The sequence below is a fragment of the Carassius carassius genome, chromosome 24, assembly GCF_963082965.1.
Source record: "Carassius carassius chromosome 24, fCarCar2.1, whole genome shotgun sequence".
NCBI classification, from domain to species: Eukaryota; Metazoa; Chordata; class Actinopteri; order Cypriniformes; family Cyprinidae; genus Carassius; species Carassius carassius.
Genome location: NC_081778.1, coordinates 15,893,324 through 15,905,055, shown reverse-complemented (window position 1 = coordinate 15,905,055; position 11,732 = coordinate 15,893,324). Strand labels below are relative to the sequence as shown.

General features: G+C 37.0%; 1 protein-coding gene across 1 annotated transcript; it reads right to left on the bottom strand.

The window, feature by feature from the left end:
* Window positions 1-1,416: 1,416 nt before the first annotated feature.
* On the bottom strand, window positions 1,417-11,257 carry LOC132102949 (phosphatidylserine lipase ABHD16A-like). Its single transcript, XM_059507695.1, has 20 exons — window positions 11,092-11,257; window positions 9,925-9,981; window positions 9,739-9,805; window positions 7,444-7,530; window positions 7,205-7,290; window positions 7,043-7,116; window positions 6,825-6,932; window positions 6,537-6,651; window positions 5,920-6,021; window positions 5,711-5,774; window positions 5,567-5,616; window positions 5,288-5,411; window positions 5,072-5,176; window positions 4,916-4,979; window positions 4,770-4,826; window positions 4,610-4,672; window positions 4,452-4,528; window positions 2,283-2,381; window positions 2,100-2,146; window positions 1,417-1,967 (listed from the first exon to the last, which is right to left on the bottom strand). The coding sequence occupies exons 1-20, from the start codon at window positions 11,191-11,193 to the stop codon at window positions 1,884-1,886; spliced, it is 1,632 nt and encodes a 543-aa protein (XP_059363678.1). The 5' UTR covers window positions 11,194-11,257; the 3' UTR covers window positions 1,417-1,883.
* Between the last annotated feature and the right edge of the window lie 475 nt (window positions 11,258-11,732).

Here is an 11,732-nt window from a genome sequence, read left to right as displayed (position 1 = left end):
TAAATAAAATATACCCGAATCACTGAGTTGGAAAAAAAGGATCACCCCTCGTAAAAAAAACTTGTAAACTCTCTCAGATGTAGCTGATCACCTTCTCAATGGCACACAAAGCCATTTGATTTTCAACTGTGATCATCTGTGGTCATTTTGATCAGTTCAGAATAAAATTTCCTGGAGCATCAGTCCTTGGTAGTGCAGCTGAAGCAAACAATCAACTATGCGTGGCAAGGCGCCATCAAAAGATCTCTGGGAGAAAGTTGTGGACTGGCATGAGTTAGGAGATGGAGACTAAAAAATTTCAAAGGATTTATAAATGCCTAAAAGCACAGTGAAGTGTAACATTAAGACGTGGAATGTATTTGGTAAAACACAGATCCTCCCTGAATCAGGACGTCGCTGCAAACTGGATGAAAGCGTCTGGTGGAAACTCAGCAGAGAGACTACCAAGATGCCTACAGCAACTCTGAAGCAGTGGCAGGAATTTATGACAAAAAGTGGTAATTGTGTGCATGTGACAACAATGTCAGAGGTCAAGTGTGGTCAAGGTCAAATGTGGCTTGTATGGGAGGGTTGCAAGACAAAAGCCACTCCTCAAGAAATGCCACATGCAGTCATGACTGAAAAACGCACCTGAAGATTCTGAGGCAGATGAGAGTAAAATTGAATTATTTGGCCTCAACACCAAACTATATCTGGTGGAAATCCAATACAGCTTATCATCCAAATAACATCTTCCTAAAGTAAAGCATGTAGGTGCTAATATCCTGTTATGGGGCTGTTTCTCTGCAGCAGCGACTGGAGCACTTAGGATAGAAGGAAAAATGATTGGGGCAAAATCTGTTGCCCTCCGCCAGAAAGTTGTCAGTGGGAAGGTTTACCTTGCAGCATGAAAGTGACCAAAAGCACACAGTGGTTGAAAAAGAATGTCCTTGCGTGGCCCAGTCAGAGCTCAGACTTAAACTTCACTGAAAATCTGTGGAATGACTTGAAGACTGCAGTCCACAAACAGTCACCATCAAATTAAACTGAACTTGAGCAGTTCTACAAAGAAAAGTGTGCAAATATTGCAAAGTCTAGATGTGCAAAGTTAGTAGAGACAAGAGACATATCCCAAAAGACTAAAGGCTGTAATTAAAGTGAAAGATGATTCAACAAAATACTCACACAAGGGGGTGATCCCTTTTTTCCTGACATGTTTAACTTGGATGTTATAAGTTGAGTCAAGATTCTTTTCTATACCCACTGTATGGGTTTATAAAGTTAAAATGTTTAACATAAATGTATACAGTATATCAGCAATGCTTGTTCACATTTTCAAGAACCGACTATACCATTTCAATTTAGCTTTCAAAAAAGAAATTTTTATTGTGTCAACCACAAATAACATGATTAAAGAACCCAATCACGAAAAAAAAAAAGAGTATATCCTGGTTTTATTTAATATTAATATGTAATATAACATTCAGAACATTATTTTACGACACAACTTCATAATTCATAGTTCATAATTACAGTGCTCCACAAAATAGAGGATAAAAATGAATAAAGACTGAGAAAGAGGCAAGAGATCTTTGAGTCCCGTCATTGAGAGTCTCTCAAAAAGAAACAAACGTCACAACAGTGACAACAAACCTGAGCAGCAACACATTTCCAATCTTCATTTTCATGTTAACTACTCACTGCGACGGAGGCAGAGCACAACCAATAATTTCAAATGCCTCTATCAAACCATCAAACATAAACAAGTAACCCCGTCACATTTAATCAAATGACTGATTCTGAACACCCCCCTGCCGCCCCACACAACTGACTCAGATGTACCGGTATGATTCCCTTTGACCTCTGTCCTCCAGCACTGTCTTCCTGTTAGTCCCATTGGCTCGCTACAGTTTCCAGGGAGGCCTGAACTCAGAAATAGGGAGTGGAGTGCAGTGTGTCGTTTCAAAGTTTCGCATATACTTTCGTGCCTGAGAGAGAGGAATGTCCTGTTAGATCAATGAGCTATAATATAACATATTACATATATATAGAGAGAGAGGGAGAGAAAAAAAATAGCTTTTTTTATTCAATGTGTATACACGGATGTTTTTGTAACATACCAAGAATAGAGCAAGCTGCCTTCTGCCCTCGAGTGTCATGTCTTCACCTGAAACAAAAGACAAGATCTTGTTTTAGACAGAAACTGTAGCCAGAGTAATGGAAATCACTGCTGAACGTCCTTGTTTCTATCCCACAAAACCAATTCTGGACGTTTGCACGCCTATGGTGTTTGAAGCACGTACCAACGCTCCAGGGGAACAGGGTCTCTCTGTCTGTCTGATAAGACTGCAGCACAGACAAGCACCAATCATCATCCACCTCGTAGCCCATGTACACAGATTCTGAAGAACACAGGAAAATATGACTCGCTCTGCTTAATAAAGCAAAATCAAACAGAGAAAACAGAACAAAACCATCTAGATACCAAATTATGTCATAATAATGTGTTCATAACCATTGCTATGGCCAATATTCTAATCCAGGGTTGGTGTTTTTTTTTTTTTTTTTTTTTTTTTTTTTTCTTTCTGATGCCCATCTTTCCAAAAATATGAAAGGCAGCTATATTTTTCATGTACATTATAAAGAGTATCTTGAATTATCTGGAAAATACTTTGTTTCTATTGAACAAACACTTTTCTGTTTTCTGTCCACCATTAACCATTAATGTTAGGAGTATAAACATGATGTATAAACACAAAAACAATGGCTGTCAACTGAACAAAATAATTTAGATTAATCTCATGATTTTCTTTACAAAGCAAAATGAAACCTTAATGTCATAATTCTGTACATTTTAGCTGATATAAATTATTAATTTTTACACTTTTCTGTAGACTTTTCCACTCCTTGGAACCCGATTTAAAAAACCCTTAAATTAAATAAAAATACACTAAAACCAAGATGTTACATGTAACAGTTCTATATTGATCAAGAGAAATAATCCTTAAAGGGTTGGTTCACCCAAAAATGAAAATTATGTCATTAATAACTTACCCTCATGTTGTTCCAAACCCGTAAAACCTCCGTTTATCTTTGGAACACAGTTTAAGATATTTTAGATTTAGTCCGAGAGCTCTCAGTCCCTCCATTGAAACTGTGTGTACGGTCTACTGTCCATGTCCAGAAAGGTAAGAAAAACATCTTCAAAGTAGTCCATGTGACATCAGAGGGTCAGTTAGAATATTTTGAAGCATCGAAAATACATTTTGGTCCAAAAATAACAAAAACTACGACTTTATTCAGCATTGTCTTCTCTTCCGTGTCTGTTGTGAGAGAGTTCAAAACAAAGCAGTTTGTCATATCAATCATGAATCATTCGATGTAACCGAATCTTTTTGAACCAGTTCACCAAATTGAACTGAATCGTTTTAAACGGTTCTTGTCTCCAATACGCATTAATCCACAAATGAAAAGCTGTTAACTTTTTTAATGTGGCTGACACTCCCTCTGAGTTCAAACCAATATCCCGGAGTAATTCATTTACTCAAACAGTACACTGACTGAACTGCTGTGAAGAGAGAACTGAAGATGAACATCGAGCTGAGCCAGTTAACAAACAAAAGACTGACTTGTTCACGAGTCAAGAACCGTTTCTGTCAGACGCGTCCGATTCGAGAACCGAGGAGCTGATGATACTGCGCATGTGTGATTCAGTGTTAAACAGACCGACACACAGCGCGTCTGAACCGAACTGATTCTTTTGGTGATTGATTCTGAACTGATTCTGTGCAGTTCAGTCAGTGTACAGTTTGAGTAAATGAATTACTCCTGGATATTAGTTTGAACTCAGAGGGAGTGTCAGCCACATTAAAAAAACTTAACAGTTTAAGTCATTTGTGGATTAATGCGTATTGGAGACGCGAATCGTTTAAAACGATTCAGTTCGATTTGGTGAACTGGTTCAAAAAGATCCGGTTACACCGAATGATTAGTTTGCGAACCGGATATCACAAACTGCTTTGTTTTGAACTCTCTCACAACAGACACGGAAGAGAAGACAATGATGAATAAAATCGTAGTTTTTGTTATTTTTGGACCAAAATGTATTTTCGATGCTTCAAAAAATTCTAACTGACCCTCTGATGTCACATGGACTACTTTGAGGATGTTTTTCTTACCTTTCTGGACATGGACAGTATACTGTACACACAGTTTCAATGGAGGGACTGAGAGCTCTCGGACTAAATCTAAAATATCTTAAACTGTCTTCCAAAGATAAACAGAGGTTTTACGGGTTTGGAACGACATGAGGGTGAGTCATTAATAACATAATTTTGCTATTTGGGTGAACTATCCCATTAATAAATAATGAAGATAAGTAATATTTTCAACTTGCACTACTAACCAATGCCAATTTCGAAAACAACAACAGTAATAATAAAAAATAATAATAATTAACTCTAAAAGTATACCTTCTTCGATCGGTGTCCCTGCTGCGAGCCACTGCCTGACTGCCCTGATAGCGTCCTCTGTCATGACTTTAGGATACCTGAGAGACACGGAGAAAGAGAGATGAAACCAATCGACTGAGCCGAACCAGATGAAGCGGTTCGTGTGAATCGCGTCTGACCTGTACTGGAGTAGTCTGAGCAACAGGTCATTCCCTCTGTTAGACGTGATATCCTCTGGACCCCTGTGATAAAACACAGTACAGCCATGTCAAGATCAACATCAATTCAAGTTTGCCTCCTCGAGCACAAATGTATTTATCTGTGTCCTGGATAGCTCACGTGGTAGTGATGATTTCATCTTTAGTTCTTCTGATCAATAACACTGGTCCCTGGTACCTGAAATCAAAGCCAAAGTATTTACGCAGAGCTCATGCTGTTAGCTTCATGTTTTTACTGTTAAATAAATCATGAAAAAGGTGGCTCACTTGCAGAGCTGGTCAGCGTTGTTCAGGTTCATGTACTGCCTCACTGTATGGGTGACCAAGGGTCCTGAGGAATGGAAACAAACACATTTATTCAGTCTTTGTTTGGGTCACTCACTCTTTAGAACGGAGTAGATATGAAAAGAATAAAACACTTACTCCAGCTTTCAGGCATGACCTTTAGCGCAAGTGGTAAAAGGTCATCAAATGAAGCATCTAGAACCAGAGCTCGGATCTCTGGGTATGACATCACAGCCCAACACGCTAAAACAGAGCAGCACATTAAGAATTAAAACGAATGAATAATTTTTTTCTCTTGTGTATCAGTGTTTTCTGATCTGTGATTGGCTGGTTCACTGGTGTGGGACTGTTTACCTGTGAAGCCCCCTATTGACCAAGCGTACACAATAATGTCACTCAGCTGGAAGCCCAGTTTGTGCACGGCAAACTGAATGACGACGTCCATCGCATTGGCCTCGTTTTGAGGAAATGGAACTCCCTTAAAAAAAAAGCGAGAAAGAGGTACACTGAGGTTTTTATCCATTTTACATTTTAGATAAAACACATAACTACTGCTTGTGTCTCTAGTGTCATTAATTGTGTGCTGTTATGCCAAGGTCGGTGTGAGGAACAGATGGTGTGATGTTGACTTACTGTACTGCCGCCAAACCCTGGGTGATTCCAGCCCAACACTGAATATCCACCTGTAAACAGAAGAGAGGAAACAGTCTGACATACATTTAGTGCACAAATGGTAAAAAAAAAAACACAGACACATATTGACTCGCACACATTTACCTTCTAGTGGAGTGTTCATGCAGCCAACCTCATAGAATCCTGCGTTTCCTTCACAGCAGATCACCTGGGATGCAAATAATATCAGCAATGGAAAGCTAGAGGTAATATGCCATTTCATTGTACTATGTTCTTTCGCCTAAGCTCTTCCGTTATGGTTTCTCTCTTGTTATGCTCTGTTGTAGTGGTACATTTACTTCACACATTCTTACCAGAGTTTTTCCAGCTTGCCCCCCATCTTTCCTCCGGTCCACAAACATGGTGTCAATCTCATTCCCATCACAAGCCACCAGTTTGTTCCGCTGACCATCAAACTGAACACAACAAAGACAATCAATGAATTTCTATATACAGCATTTTTTTTTTTAATTCAGTTAGTATGATGCTTCATAAAAGAAACAATATATATAACAGGGATTCAACTATTTTTTTTTATATTTTTCAAAGTGTAATGATTATAATTAAGGCAAAATGCAGTAACTCTCAAATAGATTTTTTTGACAATACAAGCACATCTGTAACCTATATATTTTTTTCTTTTAGTTTTTTTTTTCAGTTTATGGCAATTAAAAAAAAACAAATACTGAATGAGGAAAAATCATTTCACAAAGATCGCACTCATAAAAACCCCAATTTAAGCATTTTTTGTTCAATTTTAGGTTTTAAATATTTTTTAATTGCTAATATATTACTTTTTTTTATTCCCTGATATTTCTAGTTTTTTTCTTGATCGTGGGAGTTACAAAATGTAAAATGTGAGAAGTGTTACCCTGAGAAGTTTTTTGAATGTGTTGTAGTATGGGTTTGTAGTTGTGTGTGTGTGTGTTACCTCTTCTACAAGTCTGGCCTGGCCCTGTTGTAACATGGGTCTCATGGCCTTCTGCAGCAGACCCACTGAGCCCGGATACAGCATCCTCCGGCCGAATGAGTGCACTATCAGATAACTGCACAAAACACACACACATTTTTATTTGAGAACCTTTGATGTTGCATGACTGCTCATGTATATGTAAGAGAGCTAACACGTGATCTCTTTTTCAAACCTATGTATGTGTACAAACCTATCATTAAGGTAAATCACTGCAAATACGTCAATCTGTTATCACACACTTGTTACCTTAATATGTGGCATGGTAGTGTGCGAACTGAATTTAGTACACTCTCTGCTGCTCCTCTGTGTTTCGACTCCGGCCTCAACAGGGACACACCACCTTTAGACAGCTTCCTGCAGTCGGAGGAAGTGCAAAGACATCACAAACAGATCTCAGAGTTGACTCTGAATTGCAGCAAACTCCTCTACAACTGAAGCGAAAGAGAGAAACGAGCTATACATACAGACTACTAACTTCTTTCCAGCTGAAATCTACAGGCCAGTGTTTGAAGTCAAAGTCAAAGCACGCAAGTTTTTTCTGAATGGGACAGAACCAACATTAATTTGATGGACTCTTCAAAGCAAAGCTCCATGGGAATGTTCTTATGGCACTGCTACGGTCTCACCTTGTTGCTAGGCGTGTGGTTCCTCCTGGTTTCCTCCAGTATGGTGATAAACTGAAGGTACTCTGGGTTTCTCCAGCGTCCCCAACCTAACAACAATTCAGCGGTAAAAACACAAACAAACGTGTTCGTTTAGAAAAGAGTGAATGTACTTAAAGTATGAATATTAACTACAAAAGTATGGTAATTAAACAGACAAGCATAACTAATAAATATACAACAAAAGTATAATATAGTGTCACCTCTCAGATAGGCCACTCCTAGCAGACAGACCAGTGCTGTGCCAACATACTGACTGAGAGGAGCCAGCTTACTGCTGCAGATGTACCCTACAACATACGTCAGAATTAATCATCTCAGATCGATAGCATACAGTACCTCACCACATTATTACTTTGAACAAGGTCTGTTTATTTAAGATTTTATAATATGCAAGAAAAACATAAAAAAAGAACACCAACATACCCCAAACCAACCCTTTACCCATCAGACAATAAACGATTATACATATTTTGGGATTGTATTGCCTATAGTATTTTTCCACAAATGACACGAAAGGTTGCCAGATTGCATCGAATTTCTGTGTAGACCCTTGAAGGGATTAGATTTTTTTTTCAAGTTTAAGATATTGCATGATCTCTTTAATCCAATGAAGGAACGCAGGGGGAATGGGGTCTTTCCATTTAAAAAGTATTCATCTTCTGGCAAGTAGCGCGCAAAAGGCAAACATTTTACAATCATAGATACTTATGCGCATGTGTTGTGCTGTAACACCAAATATAGCAATAAAAGGAGAAAAATCTATTTCAAGAAGTTATACAAACTTGGGCATGTCCAGAACATGTAAAAGTCTTGCAGGAGCCTGCCTACATCTGTCACAAATAAGGTCTAATTCTGGTCTGAATTTAGAAAACCTAACCTTCGACCAATGGACAACGCACAACCACGTCATTGACATATAGATGATGAATAGATCTGTTTAAGAATTTTCTGCCAAATTGTTTCTGAAATTTGTTCATTCACATTATTAATTATTAAATATTATTCAGGGCTCAAGAAGAATGGCCAGATGTTATAATGCCTAAATACAAAAATAAAATAAAAATTAAATAATACCTAAATGTCACTCTGTGTGTGTGTACTACACACAAAGCTTGCTGATATTATTCGTACATTCTATTTAAAATATATTTTTTAATTATAATAATGTAATTAATGGTAAAAGGCTTACATTTAATGACATTTTTAACAGACATACTGTAAATGACAACATTTTATGTTTTGTAAAAATACAACATTGGGCATTAGGGTTCAAACTTTTTACAGTGGACACTATGGTACAAATAATATATTATGAATATCGATGCTTGAGTTTCTGATTTTGATTTAAAATAACACATTGATCAGTTTTTGTGGTGGAAAATGTTGGAAATACTGGCTCACCTGGGGCAGCAGAAAAACTGTTATCTTGTCATCAGTCGTCAGTAATTAATTTAATCAGCAGATATAATCTGTTATGTAGCTTAATTATTATAACGTAACCTAATGATATCAAATACAGTTAGCAGTGCCTGATTGTCATTTAATTACACAAGTATGATGTCCAGAATGCCATTAACCACATTTTTGTAAGGCACAGACTCTTTTGTACAAGAGAATACCAAGGACAATAAGAAAACGACATGCTCTCTAACCACAATATACTCCATTAATGCCAGAACATCACAAGATCTCAAACTACAGTACAACTCCAATCACATAATGGATTCAGCATTAAAATACAGTATTTGAACTGCATTGTATGAGCCTCATTCAGTACTTAATATTACAATTGCTCAACGTCTTTGATTCAGCTATTCGAATGCTCAAACTAAACAAGATCATACCTTGCTCATGATGTCAAAGATCTGATTCAGTTAAAACTACAGTTTCAACTACAGCACAGTGTATTCACAACCTGAACATCAGTGCTCCTCAGGTCTGAAACCTCTTATATGAACCAGACTAAAAATACATCGAGCACTGCTGTGAGAGCATTAGCCTGTGACTCACTTGAGATGATGATTACACCGGCTGAAAGTAACATTGAGACTGAACCAATCAACGCCTGCTCATCTAATAACAAGATCTGCATGCAGAAAATGCACTTTACATAGTAACAAAATGGAAAGATGATCTGAAATTAAAGTGTACTGGTGCATGTATAAAATTATTATTATTATTTTTTTTAGAAATTACAAGAGTTAAGAAGGCTAATGCATCATTTGTTAATGTAATGTTATAATATTTCTTCATCATACTTTACAGTTTCATGTGAACAGATCTGGTAAGGGATGTTTGTGATGTTTTCCCCCCGTCTCCATTTTGATTGTATTCTTTGTACAGGTAAAAGATATGAAAATATAATATTGCAAATCCATCTTAAAAAACTTTTCAATAAATGCTTTTTATTACTAGGTATTTTGGATAATAGAATTATAATTTTAGCACACAAAGAAATAGTTTGGAGGGTATATGATGCTGTATTTGTGTTCTACCTTTCCTGTAGAGATAGCAGAGGAGCAGTGGAGAACTGTAGTAGGACAGAGACCACAGCACTGAGGCCTGAAGGACAACACGTGACAGTAATTCAACTTCACATGACAAAACCTTTGTTTTTTTTTACAGAGTTGATTTGGTAACTGCAGGAAAATGTGCAATGAAACATGACTGTGATCCCATACCCATCCGAGGATGCTATCTGTGTGCCGCTCCAAGCCTCTGGGCTGATAATTCCAGCCCTGCATAAGATAAAGACATGGCAACTATGAGTTTGACGTATCTTTTTATACAGTCTATGATCTAAACTAAATTAAATATTGTTACAATAAATCTGTGGTCACTTGGCAATAAATACAGACCAAAAAAATAGGTTTGACAGATACAATGTACCAATATTCTTACATATCTACTCTTCAACAGTTCACTGTAGTAATTTGCTTGTTTGAATGAATTATTTTTTTCACATAAAGGCAATTAATTCAGCAAGAAAGCATTTTAAGAGTCACATAAACATGAAAATAAATAGTTTCTATCCCAAAACAACTAGCAATAGTATCCTTATTGATGCTGTTATTCGTATTATTATAAACAATATTCAAAATCCATGTTGCGTTTTTACTGTCCAAGCCTAATGATTATGCTATTTATTTTGCCACAAATTTGCAACAGTGAAATAGTAATTAATTAGAACTAAATGTAATTAAACCGAATAAAATTGACATAAAAAAGAGAAATTTATAAATATTGTTATTATATAAGTAAGTTTACATTTTCGAGGGAGAACCTACAATATAAATGAATGATTTTACAGTAGTAAAAACAAGTAAATTCATGTGTGAGACTAACGTTACTGTTTCTCTGTGAAGGCCAAGGGTAAGAGAAAGATTACCATATTAACCTTACTCATTCAGTTATTATTGCAACAGCCTATGATTCATAACAGTGACAAATGTCTGATGTCTAACCCAAACAGAAGCAGAATAAACCGCAATGCTTCAACGCATGGGTGCGCTAACAGTGTTGTTATGGTGCTCCTCATGACAGATGGACTGCTCTAGAGATCAGCTGAGCTCACTTCAGCTAGCACATAGCTCTCTGTCAGAGGATGTGTCTCACAACAGACAGAGCTGCCTATCTAGACTGTGTTTTAGGGCATCATCTGATCTCATTTCGAACGTTCAGATGAAATCAATCGCATATGATGGTCAAATGCTGTCTAGATAGGAAGCTCACTTGGATATGAGACTTCGCCAATGACACAATAATGCACTTCCGCACACTCTTGCGAGACTGATCTCCGCAGTATTTTAAGGCTATGGCTCTGTCTAAAGGGGAGGAAAGAGTCGTACCCTGCGGGCCGTTCTGCCGTCGGTACGTGTCTGGTCCGGTGAGCGGTGGATCCGCTGTAGATTGGGCCCGAAAAGGCATCGGAGCCACATCCAGCCGGCCATTCTCACCTCGGTCAGGAACTACGGCGACCTGCGAGGATCACAGCAGGTACCACAGCAGCGCATGCGAAAAAGAAAACCGCTTCACAGCCTTTACGGCTTCGGATGTTCTATGTATTTTTCTTTTCAATTAAAGTGTTTTATGAGGGAATATAACAGACAAATAAATCAAATAAATACATAAATGTACCATAAGAAAATAAATATATCATTCAATTTTCAATATATAAATAAAATGCGATCATAAATAAGGCTCAGAACTGTATTTATTTGCTCACATGTCTAGTTGCATTTTTATTTGCTGAATCTTGTCCTTATATGTTTATTTTATGATCTGTTTATTTACTTCATTTGGACTTTAAATAAATATTATAAACAAATATTTTATAATACATAAATATTTCAAATGTAAGCTATATAAAATATTGCATTGCATTGAATAGCTACATGAAATGTAATCATAAGTATTATTTATTTGAACACGTCATATTTTATATTTATTTTTAATTGTCAATCAATCGACTGATCCGATTATCTACTTA